This window comes from Gouania willdenowi, chromosome 11 (genome assembly GCF_900634775.1).
Source record: "Gouania willdenowi chromosome 11, fGouWil2.1, whole genome shotgun sequence".
In the NCBI taxonomy this organism is placed as follows: Eukaryota; Metazoa; Chordata; class Actinopteri; order Blenniiformes; family Gobiesocidae; genus Gouania; species Gouania willdenowi.
In genome coordinates this window covers 104,109-131,055 of record NC_041054.1, presented here as the reverse complement: position 1 = coordinate 131,055, position 26,947 = coordinate 104,109, and the positions used below count along the sequence as shown (strand labels likewise).

Below are 26,947 nucleotides of genomic sequence, written 5' to 3'. Positions count from 1 at the left end.
ATAAATATATTGCATTTTGTTTTTTGATGGTGTTTATTTTTAAAACTGCCTTTTCCATTTTCTAATACAAATATTTAAACACATTTATTCTCAAATCTTTAAAAATGTATATGATGGTGAACAGTATGAAAAAAAAAAAATGGGTAGAAGAAAACTATTATATGAAAGTTTAATCCAAAATATATTAAAAAAAAAAAGGCAAATTGATATGTGGCTGTTTTAAAGTCCAGTTTTTCTTTATTAAAATATTAGTTTTTGCTTTTAATTTAAGCCAATTATCAATAAAATGCAGAAGAAATTCTGTAGATCCAACATCTGTCAGCATCTATTAACGTTTTATTTAATGTCTTATGATAAACAACAATCTATGAAACAGCTCTTAGTAAAATAGTGGTTTTATTCTTAATAAACATGTATATATAAAAACACAAGTTATTTAATCATAACTAGTTTTAAATGTTAAATCTCCGGTGTGTTTCAGTCTGCCCTCTGGTGGACACTTAATGTGACTACATCAGCGTTTGATTTTTATGATTAAAATCACTATTTAAAACATCTACATACGGGTAAGTTGTGCCTAAAAAATAGTTTATTTAAAAAGCAAACATACATTTGTAAAAGTAGTTGGTATAACTACTTAATAAAAATATTAAGTGGTTATGAAAGCAGATTTTTAAAATCCGTGGTCTCTTTTTGTTTTCTATTACAAGAAACAAATTAATTTACGACAAATATATTTTAGTTTAACACCTGCTTTCCAAATAATGCATCAAATCCTTCTGACTTACATTTACATATAATGTCGTTTTAAAAAAAAATAAAAATATTATGACGTATTCATGTTCCGGGTAAAACTTCTGCACCGGAAGTGGAACAAACTCACACCTGCCGTAAAGTTGTTGTTCACACCTAGCGGTACGTTTGTGATCTGCGTGATTTACAGTTTTATTCTTCTATGAATTTATGAGAAAGGAAAATGGTCAACTTTTCACATCTTTTTTAGTGCTTTAATGCATTAAATTTACAGTTATAATTCATTTTTTCCATCTTCGTGATGAGTGTTTGTCTTCTGTTGTGGAATCTCTGCCCTCTGGTGGACAAAATGAGTTACTGCAACCTATTTATGTCAGTTTAAAAAAGCCAATTCATCTTTGAAATGAGACTATTTTAGTTATTTGTAGCGATATTTTTGCCCTTTAAAAGAAAAAAGACTATTCAACATATTCAAAAATAATGTGTCAAAATTGATTGATTCATCCTAATTATTGTAAAACATTTTTTTTTTTTTTAAATTTACCGACTTGTGTATGATTGAATAACATATTATTAGAGATTTTTTTCTTTGTAATATAATTCCATAATTTTTACCAGTGTTTTTCTGCTGTTTAGTGGACAAAGTAGCTAATTTATTGCTACAAATGTTCAGCAATTTTCTTTTTCATGCTTCTAAAAAAAAATAAATATGAAAAAAACACTTCTGTGTTCCTTATAATAATAATTTCCTCTAATAAAATGTCAAACTAATTTAAATTAATCGAGTTTAATATAACATTTTTCAAAGATTTTCTTGTGATGCTTAGAAATAACTACATGTTCGACAGTTTTGCTTTCATAATGACTTCATTAAAAATAATGTATACAGGTAAAATTAATGGTTGTTGAGCAATATTTTGTCGTTTTGAATTTTAATTTTTGAAGTTATTTCAAGTAAAAAAAAGAAAAAATAAAAGAAGACAAAAAAATAAATAAAAAAATGTATTTATTTGTTATCTGAATAAATTATTTTACATCATTAAAGTAGTGTGAGGATTGAAGACGTTTTCCATCTCTCTAATGTCTGGAAAACAATGGTTTTATCTGGATTTTAAATTCTAGATATATTTAAACTCCATGGACGTAATTATTTTCAACAAAAAGAAAAACATAAATATAAAGCTACAATGGTTTAAAAATTAACTCATTGTAGTTGCGTACTTTGTTTGCAATAAAGCAAAATATAATCACAAAGTAATTTAAAATTGACTAATTTAAAAAAAAAAAAAAGACTGTTTTTAAAAGTTTATTATATGATGTATTAAAATGTGAAAACCTTTACTTATTTTTATTTATTTATTTTTTATTGCAATATACAAACAATTATACATAACTCTCATTGGGAGACAATTGTGTCTAATATTACTAACACTATTATCTTATATACATGTACACATACATAGTAGAAATGAGAAGTAAATAAAATAAATTATACAGCAAGGCAAGTCACAGCAACAAATATTTGGAGACATTATCACATACATTCTCAATATATTTCATTTAAAAAAAATGATCGGGAAGTAAAATAGATTTTAAGTTAAATTTTAAATACTGTTAGTGATAATAATTACCCATAATTATGATTATATTGTAAAGTTTTGGCAATTTTTTGTTTCTAAAAAGCACTTGTTCCAACTGCAATTGTGCAATTTTATCCATTCTGATTTTTAACCAATTTATTAATTTATGCCAAAAGTGTTTAATTATGTCACAAGAGAATAAAAGATGTTTAATAGTTTAATAGTTTAATAGTTTCCTCCTCCTTTGAACAGAAGACACATGGCTCCGCCTCAAAAAACAAATCTTTTTTTTAAAGTATTGTTGCTGCTGGATTATAATTATTTATAATTTTAAATTGAATTTCTTTAACTTTAGGGTGTATTGGCCATTTCATGAATTTAATACACTTTTTGTTTTTTATGCTACCATCACTATTATAGATTTTTAACACTTTGATCATAATTTTGAAATAGTTTACATTTTAATAATTTGTTTATCCTTTGGTTATTACATTTATTACTCTATGATTAAACTCTGAATATTAAATATAGTCTGTAAACATTTTAAAGCCTTTACAGTGAGTAAAATAAAGGAAACACAAGAACTATGTGACTTCAGGAAGTTTGTCCTTTCCGCGCCACCGTCCTGTGCTATTACGCGCTCAGTCTCCCCCTGGTGGACAAACAGCAGAACGACAACAACACTAAAGTGTCATGGCGGCCACCACGAGGCTCGTGTCAAGGTTGGCGTTGGTCACTGGTTGGTTTATTTTTTAATTCTCTTTTAGTTTTAGTTTTAACACTTTTAAAACGACTCAGAAAATGTTTGTTTATTTGTTTTCCTGTCGGTGAACATAAAGTTTAGCTTCATTGTGACGGTTTCTCAAAATAAAGTTTGATTAATTACTTTATGAATCTGTGATAACAACACATTTATTTATTTATCAGAATAATAATCCACTGTTATCCAGGAAGTTTACTGTTATTTGCACCACAGTATCTAGTCATCTTAAAGATGTAAATCTATGTTTTAATCAGAAATAAAATGGGTTAAAAGTGACTAAAAATATGGTGGAAAAGGTGGTGAAATTGGTTAAAAGTTGCAAGTTAGAGTTTCCAAAAACTGACAAAAATGGGTTGAAAGTGTCAAAACTGGAAGAATTACTGGTAAATAATGGACATGACAAATGGTGAATGTGGTTAAATTGGCAAAAAATAAGCACAAAATATTGTGAAAAGAGGTTAAAAGTGACAATAATGGGTCAAAATATGTGACATTAGGTGGAAAAGTGGTAGAAAGGGTTCATAAGTGATGAACATGTCTGGAAAGTGGAAAAATGTGCAGAAAAGGCATTAAAATGTGATGGAGAAGTGTCAGAAATGGGAGAAATGTAGCAAAAATGCATTAAAAGGAGCAAAAATATGGCAAAAAATAAGTTAAAATATGGTGAATTTGCAGAAAATGGTAAAAATAAACAAAAATGAGCTCAAAATGTTCTGAAATTATTTCTAGTTTCTTGAAGGCATCACACAACTCCAAATCGGGTCGTGACCCCAAGGTTGAGAAGCTCTGTTTTAAATCACCAGAGGACAGAATATCTAACAGCCTTTTTATTATGACCACCTATTTAACGTTGTGATAAACAAATACATTTAAACATAAAAACACGATATTGTGCTAAATTTGCTCACTTTCTTTTATTAATGAATCTAATTCCAGTCTGTAATATGATACAGAGCAGGAAAACACTACAAATATTCAGAAATCACATTTTATTCCATCAGCAGGATTAGTTTGATTGATTTAATATTTGTTTTTACTGATTTTAAACGTTCTTTTCTTGTTATTAAGAGTCCTCGCTCATGTTTTTCTCCTTTCTCTCTGTCAGGGGGAGGCAGTGGGATCGGACGGGCCGTGTGTCAGCGTTTGGCGTCTGAAGGAGCCTCCGTGGTGGTCGCTGACATCAGAGAGGAGTCGGCCAATGAGACGGCGGAGAGTCTGCAGAGCGCGCTCAGAACGCAGGTTCACACGGCTGCAGCGGTGGACGTGGCGTGTAAAGAGAGCGTGAAGAGGCTGATGACACGGATTCAGGTGCGACCACATCCCATCATGTTAAAGAACCATGTGATCTCTCTCAGCCAATCAAACGACTCTTCCTCTGGGACAGACGGAGTACTTCCAGCCTCCCTCAGTGTGTGTGAACGCAGCAGGCATCACTCAGGACGACTTCCTGCTTCACATGGACGAGGAAAACTTTGACCTTGTCGTTCAGGTCAATCTAAAGGTTTGTTTGCTTGATTATTAATAATTATTAATTGATTAATTTGGACATTAATTGTCACAAGGTGTGATTTGCTTCTTTTAAACTTTGTCACACAAACAAAATGAGGGATTTTATCTTAAAATACTACATCATACTGTATATCTATCTAACACACACATATATATATATATATATATATATATGTCAATGACGATAAAAAACCTGAATACAAAATATATTCTGATTAAAACGTCACATAAAATCCTTATTGAAGGGAAGATTATTTTCACCTATTTTGGATTCAATGGAAATAAACTGTTCTGTTGTTAATCTTTATTATTTATTAAATTTCACATCCATTAATTATCTTTTATTTGTTACTGTTGCTCTCAATAATCTGTGTAATATTATGTTAATTGTAACTTTTGTTGCTGCTGAACTGGAACCGCTCACAGACTGTAAAGTCCTGTCAACCAATCCATAATCAATGAAAGCTGAAAATTGTTCCTGTAATAAATGTGAACTAATGGATTTATTTAAAAAAAAAAGAAAAAAAAAGCAAACACTTTATTTTCCGTAGTTGAATCAAAATTTACATCTAAAACTGGAGTTTCTCTGAGAAAGTTTTTTATGACAAGTTTCAAGTAAAACATTTTTTTTTACATTTAATATTTAAAAATGTAAACTTTTTTTAAGTTTAAAAGTTCTCAGAAGAGATTTTTAGTCCCAGTGAGACTTTGTTTTGGTAAATAAAAGTCAAAATATGTTTAAAATTACAAATTTGTATGAGTTTGATTATTTAAATTAATTGTTCAACTGATTTAATCTTCTATTTTAATGTTTGAAATAATGGATGAAATAAAGTTTCTTTTCTTCATTATAATGATATCTGTATTTAATAATTCAACAAAAAACAAATACGCCAAAAGCTTGATTAACAACCTAGAAAATGTAAAACAGTTTTTTTTGTTTCCAAACATTAAACGTAAACTGTTGGTCGATCGTTTGTTGGTGACGTTTGGTTTCAGGGTTCGTTCCTGGTCACTCAGGCTGTGGCTCAGGCGTTGGTGGCGTGTGGAGCGTCCAAAGGATCCATCGTCACTGTGGGAAGCATCGTGGGAAAGGTGAGACACACACACACATCAGCACACGCACACTCAAGCTTTAATTAAAGGTGCAGTAGGTAACTTAGAGGAGAGAGAGGACGTAGCACAGTACAACTTTCAGATCCCTCCCCCTCCCTCTCCTGCCTCGCCTCCATAGTGAATATTACTAAATGGCCAGTAAACCACACAACAAAACTGATAAAGGTGTGTTCACACCGAACGCGACTGAAGCGACTAGATTACATTCAAATCAATGTAAATGACGCGACCTCAAGTTATCTCCCCTCGAGCGACGTGACTGGCTTGATTTGAGTGATGAGGTCACACATGACCTCGTCACTCAAAGTTGAAAAATTTGTGAGACGGCAGCAGCAGAGGGTTGTACTACACTTCCTCAATTTAATGGGGCAAAATTAAAGCAGTTAACTTCTTCAATAATCCTAAATTCTGAGTGAACTCATCCTTTAGTAACTCTATCAGTTGATCATTTAAACCATAGCGGCGTTGCCTATGATACGTACTGTAAACACACACACACACACACACACACACACACACACTGTTTCCTGATAATGATGTCACTGGAGCAATGAAGTGACCAAAAAGCTCCGCTATGTTGAAGCGTCTGCAGTCGCTACAGTCACGTATGGTGTGAACGCACCTTGGCTGTGTGAGCTGTTAATGCTAACGCTAGCTGAGGAGGAAGGGGGCGTGAGCTGTGATCGACAGCTGTCAGTCCATCAAACACAATCCTGGCGCTGATTGGTTTTTTCTGCTCGGTCGCGGTGAATTCTGGCAATTTGCAGTAGGCGGGACTTAATGAACCTGTTTTTTGTACAGATGACTAGTTTTATGTAACGCTGTCTTTATATAGTTGCAGTTTTAGCAAATATGACAAAAAGTCACTTTTATAAGTTACCTACTGCACCTTTAAATACTCTTTAAATGATCTGACAGGGTTAGGGTCCATTGTAATTAAATAATAATTGACTTTGTAATTTTAAGTGCCATGAAAATTCTATAAAAATTGTCAAATATAATTCAATGCAAAACTGTGGAACCATGTTACAGTTCTATACATAAGTGTTTACCAGTTATTAAAATATGTTTCATATCAAGCTTTCTCACATTTTACATTGATTAACAAGAATAAACAAGGTAATCAATAGATAAGAAATGATTAGATGATAGATATTAGTTTATAGTGTATTTTACAGCTGATTTATGACCTGTTATCATTAGCGATGCTAACAAAAGACAGAGGTTAACTTTTATTAGGTTATTTATTTCAGGCTCAGTAATTGTAATTGAGAAAAATGCTGGTAATTGTAATTGTAAATGTAATTGACCTCAACCCTGATCTGTGGTGTGTTGACAGGTGGGAAACATAGGACAGGTGAATTACTCCGCCTCCAAAGCTGGAGTGGAGGCTCTGACCAGGACTGCTGCCAAAGAGCTGAGCAGGTGAGTCATGATTCATATTAATAATACATTCATAATTTAATATTAAGGAGCATTCTGATTGGCTGAGATTAGTGAGTAAATCACGGACTGTTGAAGACGCACAAACCCTGAGGATAGAAGTCCTTCAACAGTCCGTGATCTACTCTCTAACTTTAGCCACCAGAGCGTGTCAGCGCACTGTTTAAGGGAGAGTAAAAGGCCCTCAGGAGAGCTCTTCTTCTCTGCTTTATTATCTACTACCACACTGCAGAGTTTTGCATGTCTGAAGTAGACAATGAAGCAGAGAAGAAGAGCTCTCCTTAGGGACCTTTAGTCCCCCTTAAACAGATGATGAGGTTCCTTCATTCCGTCAGGTTTGGTATCCGGTGTAACTGTGTGCTGCCAGGCTTCATCTCCACCCCCATGACGGACAAAGTTCCAGAGAAGGTCATAGACAAGGTAGGAGGAGCCTAACTCTTAGACCACGGGCTACTATATACAGTATATATATATATATATGATCAAACCTGAGATATGAACTTCACAGAAACAAAAAAAATTAAGAAAAAAATTGTGATATTTGGCAGCGTTGAATGTGTTCAAAGGTTATTATCATAAATATCTCTTTAACATGTCATAAAAAAATTCAAACTTTTTTTTTATTGTATTTTTGGAACAAACAGAAGCTCAGCTTAATTATGTGTTTTATTTGTACACAGATGAAAATGGATTAGTGAACATATCGATTCTAAATAACTATCTCAACGTATGTAATGTTAACATTTGATTTTCATGTATGGCTTCTCATGATTCAATTCAACTTTATTGATCGTTTCAGATGAAGTCTTTGGTGCCGATGGGTCGAATGGGCGAGCCCGCAGGTCTGTTACACTAAAAGGTCAAAGGTCGAGGTTTTTAAAGCCACTGATTGGTCCGTGTGTCTGTCCTCCAGAGGTGGCTGATGTGTGTGCCTTCTTAGCTTCAGACGACTCTCGATACGTGACGGGGGCGAGCATCCACGTCACAGGTACTCACTCTGTCGTCATGGAAACGCGTTTAAAAAAAATGGACGTCGACGTTTTGTCTCTCTGTCAGGAGGACTTTTCATTGGCTGAAGCAGCTGTCCGTCACACAAGGCTGAAAGTTAAGACTTCCTGAACTCTGTAAACATTTAACGTCTGTGTTTAAAGGAATCATTTACTGCATTTAAATGTACTTTTTATACGATCTATGGCTAATTAAACATTATTATACACCATATTCATGTTCTTTATATGTGACTACCGTTTTAGAGCCTGTGTTCCTCCATCTTGAAATCATGTGATTGATGATGTCACACGGCCCCACTGCCTGTAAACATCCCATTGTTTTCTATTGGAGTGAAACATTCAGCCTGATTTTTAGATTATTTAACAGATTTTTCAGTTAAAATAACAACTTGTTCTGTTTTTAGTTGCTCTAAAATATCAGGAAAAGTTAAAGATGTCAATGTAAACCTCTTTGTTTACAGAAAGTGGATAAAAACAGTGAAGCAGAGAAGAAGAGCTCTCCTAAGGGACTTTTACTCCTCCTTAAAGAGTGCGCTGACACGCTCTGGTAGCTGAAGTTAATGAGTAAATCACGGACTGTCACCCAAAAGGACTTCTATCCTCACGGTTTGTGACAGTCTGTGATTACTCGCTAACTTCAGCCACCAGAGCGTGTCAGTGCGCTATTTAAGGGAGAGTAAAGGTCCCTTAGGAGAGCTCTTTCTCTCTGCTTCATTGTTTATTACCAAACAGCAAAGTTGGAACTGTTGCCCCCCTGCGGTGACAGATTTCTTTCGGGTCACAATTGTTTTTATTCTCTTTCTGTAAACAAGAGGTTTACATCTTTAACTTTTCCTGATTATTTAGAGCAACCAAAGTTGTTATTTTGACAGAAAATCTACTAAATGATCTAAAAATCAGGCTGAAAGTTTCACTCCAATAGAAAACAATGGGATGTTTACAGGCAGTGGGGCCTTGTGACATCATCAATCACGTGATTTCAAGATGGAGGAACACAAAACTAAACTAAAACTGTAAAGTAGTCCTATTTTCAAAAGTTAATAAAACAAATATGGAGCATAATAATGTACTTATTAGAATCTAATCAGTACATTTAGAAGCAGTGGAGAACCCCTTTAACTCAGTGACATCTCTCTTACCTCTCGTGCGTCACCGTGAGCTGAAGAAGACTTTCAGCGTGTTGTTGTAGATGGTGTTGGCGAGCTCCACTGGATCCTCGTCCCTCGCCGCAGACATCACCTCCAGAACTTGTCTGAGACGTGTTTGAATGAGTGATGAATTATTTTATAATGTATTAAATCTGTTAAATGTACTCACATGATGTGGCAGGGCTCGTTTCTGTCCTTCACACATTGCCCCGCCTCCCACTTCTTCTTTGTGGGAAAAAGTGTTTTCACGTGTTTGGAGCCTGCGTGAGTGTTTTTCACGCCACACCACGGAGCATCTGGAACCAAGTCATATTTTTTCTCAGAATGGTGAAATACCATATACTGTAAATCAATATTTTTAAAGCAGCGTTTTTCAACTGTGGGGTCGCCTGGAATTTCTAGTAATTGACTACGAACATTAAAATTTAATTAAATTGTGTGGCTGATCTTCACAGAGTGAAATTAAAAATGACAATTTCAGTTCTTGTTAAGTTATTGTAGTTTTTCCAAATGAAAACACCACACGATGTCAAACAACTGTATTCTATACTTTCACCTTCCCAAATATAAATCTAGATGAAATGTTTACAGTGTAAAAATATCATCAGGGTTCTCGCAGATCCTTAAAAAGTCTTAAGTCATTAAATTCCTGAATCTAAAAATAAGGCCTTAATTGTCATTAAAACGTCTTAAATCAATGTTTCAAAAGTCTTAAATTTCTCATATTTCAAAATAAATGGTAACATTCGTTTTTTTTTAAATGTATAAAAAACATGGGAAAATGTAAATTTAACAAAAATTAACAAAGATTTTTCTCAATGATATTGATTTTATTTCATTTTTCATTTTGTTATGTTGTACATTTTTGTTTTCTTTGTGCACCTTTTTTTTTTAAATCTATATTTCTATTTCTTTTTGGCTTTCCTGTCACAACACTATGGGGGAGGGGTTGGGCTGGGATGTGTTGCTGGAAGCCTGTTTTGCTGTGTGTGTACGCTCTGCACTCCACTCGGCGCGCTCTTCCCCGCCCCCTCCGTCCCAGGTCTGATAAACGCTCTGTTGCTAGGCGTGCCCGTACCGTGCCTCAACGCGTAACTCCCCGTTTCCTAATTTTGGATTTTCAAAATAAGGTGATCCTACGCACTGGTACAAATACGACCAGATGAAATTAAAACACACCAGGAAGACAATTCTAAGTTACATTTAAGCTGCACAACATGAGCCACTTTTGGCTTTTTCTCCTCTAAGGGACAGCACGTGTGAGTGAGTTCAGGGATAGGTCTGGGTTGGGACGCACTCAGTAATCCGTCTAAATGTTATTTACTGAATGTTCTCCTAAAATGAGTAGATTTTAATTCAAAGAAATAATCTACAAAATAAAAAGATATTGATATATTGTAATTTACTGTATCACCAAAACAGAACTCTCCAGGCGTACAGGAAGTAATGCGTTGCTCACCTGTTTCTATCATCAGCCTCTCAGATGGAATCATCTTCATGGTCTCGATGTTTGCCGCTGTTTTCAGGGAACTAGAAAAGTGGATAAAAAGGAAAAGGTGACGCGTTGATATTTGACTTTCATGAGTCAAACTCTCACCATCCGTTTATTCCGATGTACAGATCCAGGTCTATGAGCGCAGCAGCATCTGCAGACGTCCCATCAAACGAATGTACCTTAGAGACATTACGTTATTATTTAAAACAATCTGATGCTTTCAAACACAACCACAAAAAGATATTATTATTATTATTCTCACGTCTTATTATACACACGTCATATCTAACGTGTTTTTAAATATGTTTTTAAAGATTGGAAATGTTATTTAATCCCATTTATAAAATATAAATACAAAGATTCGACAGCGTCTACAAGCTAACGGTAGTTAGCATGGTCAAGGCTAACGGGGGAAAGCTGCTCAAAGGGATTATACTGTATCTAATGTGGTCAAATGACTTTCATTACATTAGAAATAGTTAGCTGTTAGCTTAGCTGTGCTATATGAGTAGCATAGCAACAGTGCTAAATTTAAATGTGGCGTTTTTTTTAACCCCCAATGATGTTTTCTGTGAAGTTGGTTTTAAAAAGTCTTGAATTTAATTTAACTAAAGCTGTAGAAATTTATGACTGATTTCTTAATATTTTTTGCTATTGTTTCCTTTCTCATAAATTAAGAAACTGAATTTTTTTTTTTTTTACTGATATTACGTTAGTGATTATATGTATTTTTCCTCAGTTTTATGTAATTAGTTATATATTTATTCTATATTTTTGAATAAAAACTAGTGACGTGCATCATATTTTGTACATTTCCTATCAAACAGTGTCTAAAGGTTCTCACCACTCCTCCCACACACCGGTCTCTGTTTCTCTTCATGATTTCTGTAAAAGATGAAGAAACGGTGAACGTTAATCTGACCTCTGTGATCATCTGGAGCTTCTCCGTTAAACACAAACTCACCGATGAACTCCTGGTGAGAGTTTCTGCAGTGGAGGAACATGGGCAGCTTGGTCTCCTCGGCCAAATCCAACTGTTTCTCAAAGAACCTTTGACGTAAAAAACACACACACAGTGAGAAACAGGAGGAAATAATGATTTATTAACACCAAAGATCTGAAAACAAGGGTTAAAATCTAATCTGACTGTATTTCACTGTAGAGCAGCAGACATTCTACACTTTGGTATAAAAGCATGAAATTTGGAACAAATACTCTCTAAGGAACGTTATTTTTGGAAAAAGAAAATTCATTATGACGGCAATCTTTCAAGATGGCCGCCATTGCTATTCAATGGTTATTTTATAACCAAAAAAGCTCAGATCTGGTCAAACGAGGTGTCAGTGGAAAGGTTTGGTTCTCCCAAGTCTGAATATGTGCTTTGTTTGTCTCTATAATAACCATTGAATAGCAATAGCAGCCCTTAGACAGTATCTGAGATCATAATGTCCTGCTTTTATACCAAAGTGAACGATTCTCTTGAAATATGCAAATAATCTGCTGCATTAATAAAACATAATTCATTTATTTTGAGTCTAATTATATGATCCCAAACCGTAATCTATGACTTACTTAAGCTGAGTTTCTTTTGGGCAAAACTCCAACCTATCGAAGTCTGGAAAAGAAATGTGTGATTAAAGTCATGTTTAAAAAGACAAAAAACAAAGGAAAACATACATTATTTAGAATAGATTTTGGGCTAAAATCTTATTTTGAAAAACTGCTGATTGGCCTTTTTTACTCCCTCAAAGCCATTCAACACAACTCACTCACACGTGCTGTCCCTCAGACAGAAACAGACTAAAGCAGAGGCAAACATCTGGTCCCCATCTAAACTTTATTATATTTGTTTTGCTCTGTGTCTGATTTGTTTTCATGTTGCAGTGGTAAATAGTTCATTTTGCTGTAAACAAACTTATAATAATATGTTAATGTTGTGCAGCTGCTTTTAATAAAAGCATTGCATAATAATAATAATAGAGAAATATATCATTATTTCTATTTTGAGGGGGAGAAAATAACATTCTGACAGAGATTTAGTAAATTGTATTTGTTAAATAAACAAAGTATTACTAAGGTTTTATAAAAGTGAAAATTGTACATTGCATATGGGCCACAGATTGTAAAGTTGCTCACACTAAAATAATTTAATAACAAACCACATTTAATAAAAGTATGTGAATTATATTTATATATAATTATATTTTTTTACGTTACTTTTGACCAAATTTACAGCAATATTTGTGAAATATGCGATATTTACTTTTTAAAATAACATTTCAATGTTTAATATAAATGTTAAATATTAAATCTAAATCTAAATCCAAATGCTAAATGTAAACATAAATGTTAAATGTAATTGTTAAATCTAAATGTCACAAGTGAAACTAATAATTTAGCTCATATGCAAATTCACTGGAAGTACCAAAATATATAATATTTTCATGAGAAAAAAAATCATAAATATTGAATTGTAAATCTGGTAAAAAATAACAAAAAAAATTCACATATGATTTTTAAACGTGGTTTGTTGCTAAAAGTTGCTGTTTGTTTTAGAATGCACAACTTTACAATCAACATCCCATAATTACATAAAAAATATTGCATTAAATTTAAAAACCAACAACAGAAAAGCAGAAGTAAATGAAATATTGAATAAATAGAAATGTTATTTTAAAAATGTAAAAGTGTAGCTTTGCCCTGACGCTGTGTCCACTGACCCAGTCCACACTCCCCAATGGCCGCCACTTTTCCCGCGTTAGCCGCCGCTAACTCCTGCAGCGCTGATAAGTAGCGAGACTCTCCGTGCTGCTGGAACTCCCCGCAGCGCGTGGGATGGCAGCCGACCGTGCAGTAAAACTCCTCTGAAAGACACACAGGACACAATATACACAAAAACTACACAAACACACATTTACAGACTCATTTATATCAATTTAAGGAGTGCAGATGTTCACCTCTGCTCTGCGCTAGTTTCAGGGCCTCTTTGCTGTCCTCCAGACTTCCTCCAGTGATCATAAACTGTGACAAAACAAAGAAACAAATAAAACATGTAGATTTACCTCCAACATCTCCATCTTTGTCACTAGCTCTAGTTTACCTTCTCCACTCCAGTTTTTAGAGCTCGTTCGATGACTGAATCAAAGTCGTCTGTGAGGAAAACGACAAGCGTCAGAAAGTCTCTAACGTCACCTGTAGTGAGGAAAGCCTGAGAGGAAGAGCTCACCCTGGTGTTTCTGCTTCCCTCTGTACAGCCCTCTGAACATGGGGTCAGTCAGGTTCACCCCGATATCTGCCAGGAGGGAGGAGACACTTATTTTTCTATTGAGACAAATATAAAACTAACAACTTTTACAGTTAACGAATGAGAAACTAGCTAAGTAGCTACTAGCTAGCTATGTTTAAAACATTTGTAATCAAGATCATCTGCAAAAAACTATTTAATTATTGTTGGCGTGCACACCTCGCGACGTCCCGTGCCCGTCAAGCATAAACCAGGCTAAATAACACGTGCTATAAAGGCTATTTTGGCCCAATAGGTGTTCCTTCAGATTTTTACTTGTTTGAAGTTTGGGAACCACTGTTTTAAAACACTCAACAAAGATCTACAAAAGGAACATGGAGTCAAAGAAACTTCTGTTAGAATTTTAAATACAGTATTTTAAAAGGAAATTAAACAGGATATCATAGTAAATGATTAAATATGGCCTTTATTCTCACTGCTCGGTAACAGATGACGTCACGTCCTGTTGGTCTCAGCAGTGGTTTCTATTGGCTGCCTAATCATTGTAACAGCTGCAGCGCATGCGCCCTCACGTCTCTAATCATTCAATCTGTGATCGATGTAGTGGGTCTAATGAAGACGAGCTCTGCTGTCAGCTGATTGGCTGAGCTGGAGAGAAACAAGCTGAGAAGAGTTTGACGAAATTTAGAAAAGGGGCGTGGTCACGGACGGCTTGGCTAAACTAGGTTTAAACCGTAGGCCTGGCTCTATTAAGAAGACTTTGATGAAATACCGCCCAGATTAACGATATAACAGCGAACACGCAGTCTATACGTTTATTAATTCATCCAAAAACACAAACTGTCTTACCAATAAACTTAAGTTGAGCCATAACAGACCGAGTGAGAGTCCTGCACCAAACCAAACACGAAACTCTCGGCGACAGTAGCATAGCATGCTGCATTACCGTAATGCATGAGGCAAGGGGGCAACGCCTTTTACTTGGTAAGTAACTTAATACGGTGTTTACTGCTGTTTATTTAGGTATTTACATTTTGAAAATATATTACAGCAAAGTGGATATTCATGATATTTTTCATATTTATTATGTCAGTCAACGTAACGACATCATTTTACCGATTATGGAAAAGAAAAAGAAAAAAAACTACCTGAGAAGTACTACTCATTTTTGTTAAAATATTAAGGATCATTCAAAAATATTTAATATATGCAGTCCACTGTCCACCTACTATTTGATAATACTTTGTTTTGACCTGTTTTCAAAACTAGTTGACCGTCATGAGAGTATTACGGCTGGGATATAATATGCTTTGAAACTGCCTATTTATACAGTTGGCGTACGGACAATTCCTGGTGCTATTGGTACGTTTACCGAAGTACAAGTACGTAGCATCTTAGGGTTAGGTTTAGGGTCAGCTTTAGTCACGTGACCTAAACTGACCAATGGCTGACCTATCACATGATCTAAACTGGCCAAATAGGGATGCTTTGTACGGATAGAATGTCGGTATATTGATACGGCAACCGTACGGATAGCTACTGCCATATGCTTTTGCCATGATTCAGGTTATTATGCAACTTAGGTGCCTATTTAACATATATTGTGATTGGATTTAATATTATACTGTCAATAATTGGGATATTAATTTTTTTTTTTTTTAAAAAAACACAAATTTTATACACAACACAAGTCAGTCTGAGTCTAAAATTCATTTTTACTGCACATAAAAGTGCACTACTACACCACATGTAATGTTAACCTTTATAACCAGACCACATATGCACACAATGTAAAATAAAAAAAAACATTCTAAGGAGCAATATCGTCACGAAAACCGTGATACATTGTAAACCGATATTTTCCCCACAGCAGTAAAATGATTGATCAGATAAAAGCAGATTATTAAACACCAAGTTTAGAAATGTACACGCGCGTTTTTTTTTGTTGTTTACGGGACTTGTCTCTGAACGCCACAAAATCCCAGAATGCACCGCGGCGCTGGAGAAGGTGACAGCGGACGGTGAAAAATGGCGTCCGCCTATCTCACGCACCAGCAGAAAGTGCTGCGGCTCTACAAGAAGTCACTGAGACACTTGGAATCCTGGTGTATATTCAGGTGAGAGCAGCTTTTTGTTACCGGTCACCGGGTGGGAGAATGAAACATTAGCAGTGTCTCTGTTCCGCCTGTTTGATGAGCGGCTAAAGCTAAGCTAACTGCTAGTTAGGTCACACATTCCTCCAGTTTGACAAATAAATGTTTTCCTACACTCATCAAGCGCTCATCAATTAGCAATAAGACTTTTTATAATCCTTAATTTTTCATTTGGTTTTAATAATAATCCTTAATAACACTATTGTTTACATCACGGGTCTCCAAACATCGGTTCTCAGTCCACATAGCGCCGTTGGTTAGCTGGTCCAGGGACGGCTGGAGTGCAAATGTTTATTTTATGTTTGTTATTGTGTGCACGTGACAAGTATTATAACTGCAATATATTAATTTGTGCTTCATTTTCCTTTATCTAAATATAAACCTAGTCTATAATAATAATGTTTATGATAAATTTGATATATATATATATTACTTGTTTAAAAAAAATAAATTAAAATATATTAATAAATCTCATATTTCACAGTATTATGGAAGCCCATTTCTGCCTGTAAAAAAACACAAACTAGGAAAAGTAAAATATTTATTAAAAAAATTCTTAAGTATGGTATGACATAATTAATTGATTGAAGATAAGTCATAATTATGAGACGTTATCTTAAAAAAAAAAAAATTATAATAAAATAAAATTATATATATATATTCAATACTTTTAAAAATATTGTTTTACTTTGACAATTTATTTTACTTGCAGAAATACAATACTTCCATACAATATTGAAGGGAAAAAAATGCTATTAGATTGTTTTTTTTTAATTGTTCAGCCCTAACATGTTTGTGTATATTTTCACTGTTGATCAGCCTGTGGCAGAGATAAATATTGATTTAACGGTTACTGTTTGACGTTTAATATTTTTGTGTTTATCTTCTCAGAGACAAATACCGTTTCTATGCCTGCTTGCTGCGGGCTCGGTTTGATGAAAACAAGGCTGAGAAGGACATGGTGAAGGCCACCATGATGCTGAAGGCAGGGGAGGAGGAGTTCTGGACCAAACAGCATCCTCAGCCCTACATCTTCCCCGACTCCCCTGGAGGGACGTCCTACGAGAGATATGATTGCGACAAGGTGAGCTCAGGAGTCATACATGTGAATAATTGTGTATCATTACATTTAAAGTGAATGTCCAACACTGTGTAGGCTCCTGAGTGGCTGCTGGACCACTGGCACCCCTCGGAGAAGGCCATGTATCCAGATTACTTTTCTAAGAGGGAGCAGTGGAAGAAGCTGAGAATGCTGAGCTGGGACAAAGAGGTGAGAGAGCCAGTAGTGATGGTGTGGAAGAACAACAGAATTTAACTTTGTTTTCTTCTTTTATTCTTTTTCACACCACATCAATTGTTCCTGTTCAAATATAACAAGCAGGGTTGTGGTCATTTACATTTTTCAGTTACAATTACATTTTCAACGAGGCAACACCTGTATTTACAAGGCAAATGCGTATTTAGAAATTGAAAACTGGCAAATAGAATAGTTCATGTGAAATACATGTTATTGTGTGTATTTTGTTGTCGAGTAATGTCCCTTTATGTTGTTCTTTTTAATTATGAAATTGAAAGTAATGATGCAGAAAAAACAGAAGACTGACCTTGAGCGAAGGTCATGGTCACACATTGAAAGGAAATGTTGTTCAATGGTACCAGTCTGAGCGCTGTGTATCAATTTGTGGCCAAGTTATAGGGAAAACCTTTTTTTTTGGTGACATCATGAACTTTGACCCCTAGCGATCTATTTACTGGTAGGTCGTACAACTTTGGTCCAATGAAGTAAAATACTCCACTTGAGATGAGCTTTTCATAAATGTAAACATCAAACTTGTCCGATAAATATTTGTAGAGACATTTTTGGTTTTTGACACTTGACACGACCTTGACTTTGACATTTTGGCTTCAAAAAAGGTCGACTGCACATCCTTGACATTGTCTATGAGATGACATACATATTATTAGTGCTGCATTAATACAACAAGGAGTTGAGGATGAAAAATAATGACAAATCAGCGTTCAATTACAAGTCAGTTACAATTACAGTGACTGGCATTTTTCCCAATTACAATTAAATTATGATTATCCCTTGAAAGTCCATTACAATTACATTCTCAATAACAAAAGTTTAATTACAATTAATCACAATTACTGAGTCTGAAATAAGTTTCCCCATAAAACTTAACCTTCCTCTTGTGTTAGCTTTGTGTTAGCGTCAATGTGTCTCAAATCAAAATCAAAATACACTAAAAATATCTAATTTGTTTTTCACCCAAGTTTTGCATAGAATAAAATTTTCATTATGATTACAAAGACACACTTGTAAACTAAATTACAATTCAATTATGATTACAACAGCAACAGATTTTAAAAATTACAATTATACTTACACCATTATTGTAATTAATTATCAATTATGCGATTACAATTATAATTGACCCCAACCCTGGTAACAAGTCATAAATTAAAAAGTATAATCTACAAAACTAAATACAAGAAAAGTTTGCAAACTTTCACAAAACAAAAACTTTGTTGATTTTAATCCTTCATATTGACTTCCTGACACTCTTAATGCGAGGAGGCTTTTATTTTGAAATTTAAACAAGGATCCTGTATAAACGTGAGCTTTGTGCTTCCAGGTTGCTCAGCTGGAGGCAGAGACTCCAGCCGGAGGTCCCCGGACTGAAGCCCTGCCCCCTGCTCGTAAGGAGGGCGACCTCCCCCCTCTATGGTGGCAGCTTGTCACCCGCCCCAGGGAGCGACCCTCGTAAAGACCCCTCCCCACCCGACCTCACGGGGTCGGTCGTTCCGGGATGTTCTGTCCTGACTAGAAAGGAACCTCTGAGTCTGAGTTAGAACGTTCACCTGTAATTACTGCAATAAATAAATAAAGTCTAAATACTTTAAAACACTTTGTGTTGAGTTCATCTTCACAATACATGTTCATAGCAGCTAACCATGATTATCTGTTATGCTTAGTTTAATCAAAAACTACTTTCTAGTACACGTACTGTTCCACATGTTAATCTTTTGTAAATTTCAATTAGTGCTGGAACTTTAACGCATTAGAATAGAAATGATTAATTACAGAAAAATAACCCACAAAAAAAAATGCAGACAGCGTGGAACCTTTCTCATTGCACGAGTTCCCAGTATACCCATCTTATCTATAAAGCAATAAATCTGTCTGTGTGTGTCTGTGGTTCAAATATATCTGCGGTTCAGGGACAGACTGAGCTGAGACTTTCAACATGGCTGCTGCTTGGTTCAAGGGTGTGCAACGTCGGGTTTATTTGGACCGAAATGATACTGTTAAAAAATTATTTCTTTAAATGCAGCTTTGCAGAACTGCTTAATGTTAAGAAATTTTGTCTATGTTACTGGTTCTCTCAAATAAAAGCAAGTTCCATTGCTGATGATGTCATAGGTTCTTTGAGTCCCAAGCTCGGATAAAGGAGCAGGGTTGGACGTTTTAGCTAGCAATTCCACCCCACATAACAATCTTTTTATTAAATTTGATATTCTAATATTTAACAAAAGAAATGATAAATGTAGCAGAGGTGACATCCCATAGTGAGACATCTCACTCATAGTACTCATAGAACCAGGGTTACAAAAGTAACCTATAGTTATGAATTGGTGCTATACAAATGAAGATTGATTGATTAATGGAGTTATTTTGAGACATAATGACCTTTTAATGGCAAAATAAAAAACATGAATCAACAGAAGAAAATTTCTTCATAGTTCTACTTCTCCCTCTCAGCAAGCTGCAGATGTATGCTAGCCTATATTACAGTGCTACATATATACTGTACATGCTACGGGCACTGCACTAGTAATACTGATGCACAGACCACAACACAAAAAACCGGAGAACGTAAAGAGAAGTCATTGCTTTGCTTTGTATGTGTTAATTTTAGTTTAAAAAACGAGGAAGTTAAATAATAATATGCCTTATTTTGCATTTCCACCTTTAAATGATGAGTAAAGTTAATTAAGGCACCGACAATATCCAGGCAATAAGTGACAGATAAGTCCCTGCAGGATCTACACTTAAATTTACTTGATTTTGTGATTCATTTTTATTTAATTTGGGGAAATTTTGTGGAATAATTTCAGAAAAGTTAAAGGGTTTTGGAAAAATTAATAGTTCTTTCAGCAATTTAGCTTCTAAAAATGACTGTCATCATGTGATATAATCATGGGAAAACTGAGCGCTGTGTAATTTACACATTGATTCATGTTTTTTTTTAATTACTTTCTCTTGCGGGCCAAATTGAGCGCTCTTAATGGGCCTGATTGGCCCCCGGGCCTTGAGTTTGACACGTGACATAAATTATAGAAAACCTGCAAACGTCTTCATTTTTTAACTGCTAAAGCGTCATCATCACTATGGCGACTGGTGTGACCTGAAGTTCTGTGGGCGTGTCATCATGGTGACCGCCTTCATAGAGTAGAAGTCCGAGTCCTTCCAGGAGAACCAGACGATGCCGTCCGGCCCCAACTGGTTTTGTGCTTTCAGAGAGTAATGTCCACCCTGATGAAGACACACGGACATTAAATAAACTTCATAACAATTGTTTTCAAAGATAAGCCACAGAGTCTTTAAAACACTCTATGGATTTATATCTAACACACTTAAGTCAAATAAACATTGCAAATAAATCACCAAATGAATAGTTATATATAAATAACAAATGAGTTTTTTAATCTGTGACAAATTTGAGCAGAAAAATATATAAGGTAATTGTGATCTTTATATGGTCAAATTATCATTAGGGGCACATAAATATTGTTTACAGGAAATATTTTACTCACTGAAATATCAAGTGTGTATTGCTAAATAAATCTTAAATCCTAGTTTTCTAGTTGTTTTTTGTAACGCGTGTTCGATTGACGATTTTCAGCACTTTTCCTTTTCACTCCGTTTTCATCAACCGTATCCATGGAAACCTTCGAACAACTTTTTAATGTCCACCTTTTAAAAAAGCCAATGAAGGACATTAGGTATGAGAACAGGAACCATTGAGTTGTAACTCAGTGTGTGATGGCTGTCTGTTCCTCTCTGTTACCACGAAAAGGTAACGGAGTGGAACGACCATCATTCAACTCCATGTTAAACTCTGTGTAAAGCAAATTCAGCCATTTTTACATTAAATAGGTTATAAATGTATTCCTTAAAACATGTAAAAAACCATTCAAACATTTATGATGTCATTGTGGAGCTGGGCATCACAAACTGTTTCAAATTCCTGTGTTCAGGATTTAGTGGGCGGGTCAGAAATCATTGCTGCGTTATGTAACGGAGCCATCATTAGCATAAACCTGACCCTGCTGCTGAAGCACACCAGACTTCCGCGGCCCCTAGCCGAAGTTTTTTGGTCTTTCACACTGTTCTCTCCCATAGGGTTAGGGTTAATACATGAAGGCGGTGCCCTTCCCGTGCGTGGGCGTGGTTCCAGCACCTCTTACTGATACGCCCCCAGTGTTTCAGAGGTTGTTTTTCCATGATTTTCAGTCTTAATTTTATATACTTAGCGATTTTGTCATCAATTTGGCTCAGTGGTCAATCACATGTTTCTGTGGCGTGACTAACTCATAACACACATTTATTTCTGCTTTACACAGACTTTTAGCTCTGCTGCTCATACAGCACAGCTAAGCTAACGGAAAATTTAAATTTACATGATTTTTCTACATCCCAAATGTTGAAAAGCCCCTAATGAAAATTTCCCCATGTGTACAGTCAGTGATATTGTTAAGGTTTTATTTGCAATGAAATATTGTAATATCATTCCAGGTATCAACAGGAAACTATGAAATATTAGACATTTTCACATATACGTAAACATCTGTACTTAAAGCTGAATATAAAATGTCATCAACTCACGGTTACTTTAACATACTCATTTTTAAATCCTGTCGATGCCACAAATTCCTCATTACTTTTACTGTTTGTGTCGATGCCACGCCCACCTTGTAATAGACGCCATTAAGGTTGGCGTAGAAGCACTGGTGGAACCACCATCCAGCGTGGCTGATCTCAGCACAGATGTGTCCCGTGTCCGGCGTGCTGAACACGTGCTGGTCATGGTACCAGCTGAAGGAGTCCTGCACTGACCCACTGAAACCAGACACGTGGAGGCGGTAATGATCGTCTTCATCAGAGATCCTGTGAGGGCCACAAAGATGAACACTTTTCATTGAGTTCATCTGATGTATAAACTTTACTCCTCAGGTAGAGTAGAGCTCTACTCCTCCTCACCCACCTAAAGGTGCTGTAAAGGGCGTGTTTGTGGGCGTGGCTCCAGTCCTGCAGGTGGATGCGGAGGCTGTATTGGCCCTGATTGGACAGTTGATGCAGGTGCTGGTTACCCAGCCAGTGCTCGCCGTGTGGCTCTCCAAAGCCGTCACGGTACTCTGACCAACGGCGGTTAAAGCTCACTGAACCGTCACGGCGTCGCTGGAACACGGTCCAGCCCCCGCCTCCAGACAAATGGATGACCCCGTTAGACACGCAAACAGGTGTATAAATAGAAATCATTTGTTGTAAAGAGTGACGTGTGTGTCTTTGTTTGAAAATATTGTATACAATGGAAAACTGTTGATTAAAATGTTGTTATATTGTTAATAAAATGAAAAAAAAGAAGAACCTGGTTTGAATCTTGCCCTACGCAATGCCTGTAGCATTGACTCTAACAAAAAATTATTTAGAGGCAATATTTAAAGACTTGGGGAAAAAAACAAAGAAAAACGCCAAAAGCAGTTTGTTTGTCAGAGGGTTGGAATCTGGACTAATGTATAACTTAGAGTACTAATTTGTGGCCACAAAATGCTTGTTTTGTGGCAACAACTTTTGGACGCGCTTGACCTTGTCACTCAAAACTGAAAAAATTTAACATTTCAAGCGACTTTAAGCGACAACTCCCCCATCTTTCACTGTCTGTAGAGCCGCAGCAGTAGCCCCTCCCTCCCGCTACAGTGCAGACGGCTGCAGCAGAGGGCTGTACTACACTTCCTCAATTTATCGAGGCAAATTAAAGTCACTTCTTGAATAATCCAACATTCTGAGAGAACTCATCCTTTAGTAACTCCTTAAGTTGATCATTAAAAGCGGAGCTGTCTTTGATTAGTGCTGTAAACATACGGACGGAGAAGAAGTGATCAACCTTCTCTCTTTCTCTCCCCCCTGTCGCCGGCTTTACACACACACACACACACACACACACACACACACACACACACACACACACACACACACACACACACACACACACACACACACACACACACACACACACTGTTCCCTGGTTGTCGCGTCACTGGAGCGATGAAGTGACCAAAAAGCACCACTATGTTTAAACGACTCATCATCATGAATTTACAACATTAAACGATTTTTGAGGTGAACATTATCACAAATTGTATTAATCATTTTTGCATGATTGTATATGTTACACACATTGTGGTTGGCGCCAATCTCGAGATGGTCTATATATTTAATTCAGTTTTTTCTTTTGCCCCCCGGCAACAATCTCAAACTCCACCTATGTCTACAGTGCAGATGAACTGAACGTCTCACCCTCAGTGCTCATGTCACAGTACACAGACAGGGCGACTCCTGTTGCCACGACGATGGTGTAAACTCCAGAACGTCTGACACCAGAGTGATACAGAGATGCACAGTCGTTGGGACAGGCGGGCAGGGGGCGCCCACCTGGGAAGAACATGGACGTGCATTTAAAGTCAGGATGCAGCTCACAACCCCCCCCTCAGTGCATGTGTCATATATGAGCACCTGGAGGTTGTGAGTTCTGCATGCTGAGTGAAGGTCGGTTCCTTCTGACCACAGTCACTGTGCCGCCCACGTTAAGGCTAACGCTCTTAGCAGTAGCTGTCAGCTTCCTCAGCTGCGTCTGCAGCTCCTGCAGCAGCGTAGCGTGGACGTGGAGCAGCGTGTCTGCTTCTGCATCACGCTGCTCCAACGACTTTAACCGAAGGTCAGAGGTCGAGTTCAATTGAATGATTTCACCTCGCTGAAATGACAAGAAGGTCAATTTAATCAATTAATGATTATTTATGTTTGAAAGTCACAGAAGAGAGAAATAGAATTACATTTGTAATCCAACCACTGATCTTTGTTGCTTTAATCACATCCCCACATTTATTGTCTATTTTGGGCCTCAATTTAATTGTTTTATTAACAGATCAAGAAGAGCCCCAGACTGACATGGTAAAACTTTGTGGCCACCAAATACTAAAGTGAGGATTACTTGCTCTTTCAGCCCAAAGTTGAGACTACGACGCTGCCTGAATCCTTTTTGTGGTCTTAGAAACTCTCAGGTGAGGGTGGTGTTGTGTAAAACATAGTGGGTAATAGTAGGACCTTGGCTAAAGGGAGCTGCAGCTAATCCTGTTAGCATTCAGGGTTAAAGACAGCTTAGTGAGTGTGGAGACATGAGAGATAAACACAGAGAGAAGAGGAAACATGTCAGGAGATAAAAGTACATTTCCTGGAAAAAGTTGTCTGAATAAATGAAACCTTTGTTTAGTTATGGATCAACATCTCCCAGTAGATGTGAAGTTCTTTACCTTCTAAAGGATCCAAGGTTGAGAATTTGGGGGCGCGAGACCCTGGGAGGGGGTTGCTGGATTTCTTCAAGGAACCCCATTTTTGCTTATTTTTACAATATTTCTGCAACTACATCGAACTTGCCATACTTGAAGTTATTTTCGTCACCTTTTCTTGCCATATTTTTGCTCTTTTTAATGCATTTTGCTCCATTACTGTTATTTCTGCCACTTCTTATTCCAATTTCAATGCCTTTTTTTGCAGATTTTCAGCACTGTTAAACCCTTTCCACCAAATATCACATATGTTGACCCCACAAGCAGAACTAATCCGGGGCGGGGCAAATGACCGGGTCCTTTGCACCCAAATAATAAAGCTCATGATATCATAATTTGATTTGCACGGAGCCTGTGCGCGCATGCACCTAATTCAGTATGCATACGTCACACGAAATGGGTATATACAACCCCTGTATAAATCTGCATGATGGGTGACAGACTGCCCATATTCTGGGTGCCTCAGGCTCTGGGCCCGCCTTCTCCAGCTCCCCTGAGCCATGGTAGAGGCCCTCATATCCGGGCCCCTGGGGCGTGCCGCCCTCCCAGCCCCCCGAAGCCGCTGGTTGTCATTTTAATCTCTTTTCACCATATTTCATCCTAATTTTTGCGAATTTAACCACATTCACCATTTGTCATGCCCATTATTTGCCAGTTTAAACTAGTTTTTACCCAATTTCTGTAGTTTTTAAAATCACATTTCACCTCCTTTTCCACCATTTTTGGTCATTTTGAACCATTTTATTAGTGATTAAAACCAGGATTTCCATCTTTAAGATGACTATAATAATAATAATAAACGTTCCTGGATAACAGTGGATATTATTCAGATAAATAAATAAATGTGGTTATCACAGATTCATAGAACAATGGACCATCATTTTACTGACTTTATGGATGGACCCCAAAAATCTCTCCTTTATTCCCCCTTATAGATGGTCCTGTCTCCACATGACTGTTCTTCAATGTTCATGTCTGTGTTCAACCACCTTCAGCTACAGTGGGGGTCCCCGCTCTCTGGGACCTTTATTTTGGGGTTCCCGGTCTGTTCTAAAGCTCTACCTGCTTCTCCAAGGCCTTGACCTGGTGCTGATGGCTCCTCAGCTCCTCCTGCAGCGCTGACATCATCTCCTTCAGCTGCTCCACCTGCTCCTTCCTGTTCCTGTTCTCACTGAGCCAATGGGAGACGTCTTCAGTGCAGTGGAGAATGTCTGGACAGAGTTTTTCAGCATTCCCCACGGTGGGCAGCGTAGCCATCAGGCGGCACTGCCCATTGGGCATCAGCTGGCTGCTGAACTCGCCACAATGACCCGACCCTGGGGTCCTGTTGGAGGTCGGGTCATTGCTGTCGTCTCTGCCGGTGTCGTCGCTGTACTTCATCAGTGGAGAGTTTGAAATGAGGTCAATGTGACTCTCCAACAGCGAGGACGGAGGATGCCAGTCAGCATCTTCATAATCGTCCTTGTTTACGTCCAGTTCGTCGTCTCTGAAGCGTTCCGTGTCTGCTACGTTCCTGCCTCTTCTCATGCTTGGATATCTTCTGTGTGCGTTAGCTCCAGAGAAACTGTCTGGCTGTAGATCCTGGACCTGGCCAATAGTGGTGAGGTCATCTGAGGTCAAAGGGTTACCAGTATAAGACTGGAAACACCAACCAGTCAGCAGGAAAACACCAGTCAGTAAGACCGACCTCATCCTGAACCTTTAGGAACTTTCACCTTCTTAACCCTCCTTAGCTCTCTGTTGTTGTTTCAGGACATTGGGGAGCTTTGGAAAATGTAAAAAAAAGCCAAAAATAGATGATTAAATTTTGTGGATAATGGTTCAATCTTAATTAGATGTTTCTAATGAGCTTTAAACTTTGCTAGCATCACGACAAGAGCCTTTTAAATGTGCTGGTGACAAATATGACGACTCATTTCCATGATTGTTTTTGTTTAGATATATTAAGTCTTTCTTCTGTTCCGTTGTCTGCTGCTTATCCGTGTCTCGTGATCATCAAATCATATTATTCATAAATTTGTTCATAAAAATCCCAGTCAACAAAATGTCAGGAGTTTTCACTGCTCTGGTCTGACGTCTCATGTTGGTCATGTTACCGCACT

At 36.7% G+C, this 26,947-nt stretch overlaps 4 protein-coding genes across 6 annotated transcripts; 2 read left to right on the top strand and 2 right to left on the bottom strand.

Annotated features, from left to right (window-relative positions):
• Nucleotides 1-2,948: 2,948 nt before the first annotated feature.
• On the top strand, nucleotides 2,949-8,531 carry LOC114471816 (estradiol 17-beta-dehydrogenase 8-like). Of its 3 annotated transcripts, none has more exons than XR_003675030.1 (9): nucleotides 2,949-3,072; nucleotides 4,202-4,404; nucleotides 4,481-4,597; nucleotides 5,605-5,700; nucleotides 7,061-7,146; nucleotides 7,500-7,584; nucleotides 7,845-7,891; nucleotides 7,964-8,006; nucleotides 8,078-8,147. XR_003675030.1 is itself a non-coding variant. In XM_028460749.1 (9 exons), exons 1-9 carry the CDS (start codon nucleotides 3,027-3,029, stop codon nucleotides 8,238-8,240), a joined length of 771 nt encoding a protein of 256 aa, XP_028316550.1. In that variant the 5' UTR covers nucleotides 2,949-3,026; the 3' UTR covers nucleotides 8,241-8,531. The 3 variants fall into 3 exon arrangements, 2 of the variants coding, with proteins under 2 accessions (XP_028316550.1, XP_028316549.1); XM_028460749.1 differs by lacking the exon at nucleotides 7,845-7,891 and adding an exon at nucleotides 8,221-8,531 and having other exon boundaries at nucleotides 8,078-8,152; XM_028460748.1 differs by lacking the exon at nucleotides 7,845-7,891 and having other exon boundaries at nucleotides 8,078-8,531.
• A 621-nt stretch (nucleotides 8,532-9,152) lies between these two features.
• LOC114471814 (putative deoxyribonuclease TATDN1) lies at nucleotides 9,153-14,995 on the bottom strand. Its single transcript, XM_028460746.1, has 12 exons — nucleotides 14,911-14,995; nucleotides 14,044-14,109; nucleotides 13,918-13,967; nucleotides 13,775-13,838; nucleotides 13,538-13,681; nucleotides 12,390-12,432; nucleotides 11,782-11,867; nucleotides 11,662-11,702; nucleotides 10,920-10,996; nucleotides 10,782-10,852; nucleotides 9,492-9,618; nucleotides 9,153-9,426 (listed from the first exon to the last, which is right to left on the bottom strand). Exons 1-12 carry the CDS (start codon nucleotides 14,990-14,992, stop codon nucleotides 9,324-9,326), a joined length of 954 nt encoding a protein of 317 aa, XP_028316547.1. The 5' UTR covers nucleotides 14,993-14,995; the 3' UTR covers nucleotides 9,153-9,323.
• Nucleotides 14,996-16,046: 1,051 nt separating this feature from the next.
• On the top strand, nucleotides 16,047-19,125 carry LOC114471826 (NADH dehydrogenase [ubiquinone] 1 beta subcomplex subunit 9-like). Its single transcript, XM_028460761.1, has 4 exons — nucleotides 16,047-16,178; nucleotides 17,106-17,298; nucleotides 17,371-17,484; nucleotides 18,854-19,125. Exons 1-4 carry the CDS (start codon nucleotides 16,090-16,092, stop codon nucleotides 18,983-18,985), a joined length of 528 nt encoding a protein of 175 aa, XP_028316562.1. The 5' UTR covers nucleotides 16,047-16,089; the 3' UTR covers nucleotides 18,986-19,125.
• Nucleotides 19,126-20,607: 1,482 nt separating this feature from the next.
• On the bottom strand, nucleotides 20,608-26,537 carry LOC114472557 (angiopoietin-2-like). The gene is made up of 6 exons (XM_028461879.1): nucleotides 25,908-26,537; nucleotides 24,016-24,253; nucleotides 23,800-23,934; nucleotides 22,487-22,703; nucleotides 22,194-22,389; nucleotides 20,608-20,754 (listed from the first exon to the last, which is right to left on the bottom strand). The coding sequence occupies exons 1-6, from the start codon at nucleotides 26,535-26,537 to the stop codon at nucleotides 20,608-20,610; spliced, it is 1,563 nt and encodes a 520-aa protein (XP_028317680.1).
• Between the last annotated feature and the right edge of the window lie 410 nt (nucleotides 26,538-26,947).

Coding starts and splice junctions, on each gene's coding strand:
- LOC114471814 (XM_028460746.1), bottom strand. CDS start 14,992: ATGCTACTGTCGCCGAGAGTTTCGTGTTTGGTTTGGTGCAGGACTCTC. Junction 12,433..13,537: donor CATTGGGGAGTGTGGACTGG/GTCAGTGGACAC, acceptor TTTCTTTTCCAG/ACTTCGATAGGTTGGAGTTT. Junction 9,619..10,781: donor GAGGCTGATGATAGAAACAG/GTGAGCAACGCA, acceptor ACTTGGTTCCAG/ATGCTCCGTGGTGTGGCGTG.
- LOC114471816 (XM_028460748.1), top strand. CDS start 3,027: ATGGCGGCCACCACGAGGCTCGTGTCAAGGTTGGCGTTGGTCACTG. Junction 7,585..7,963: donor CAGAGAAGGTCATAGACAAG/GTAGGAGGAGCC, acceptor TGATCGTTTCAG/ATGAAGTCTTTGGTGCCGAT. Junction 8,007..8,077: donor TCGAATGGGCGAGCCCGCAG/GTCTGTTACACT, acceptor TCTGTCCTCCAG/AGGTGGCTGATGTGTGTGCC.
- LOC114471826 (XM_028460761.1), top strand. CDS start 16,090: ATGGCGTCCGCCTATCTCACGCACCAGCAGAAAGTGCTGCGGCTCTAC. Junction 17,299..17,370: donor AGAGATATGATTGCGACAAG/GTGAGCTCAGGA, acceptor AACACTGTGTAG/GCTCCTGAGTGGCTGCTGGA. Junction 17,485..18,853: donor TGCTGAGCTGGGACAAAGAG/GTGAGAGAGCCA, acceptor TTGTGCTTCCAG/GTTGCTCAGCTGGAGGCAGA.
- LOC114472557 (XM_028461879.1), bottom strand. CDS start 26,537: ATGAGGTCGGTCTTACTGACTGGTGTTTTCCTGCTGACTGGTTGGTGT. Junction 24,254..25,907: donor TCAAGGCCTTGGAGAAGCAG/GTAGAGCTTTAG, acceptor TTGTCATTTCAG/CGAGGTGAAATCATTCAATT. Junction 22,390..22,486: donor GCCCTTTACAGCACCTTTAG/GTGGGTGAGGAG, acceptor TGGCCCTCACAG/GATCTCTGATGAAGACGATC.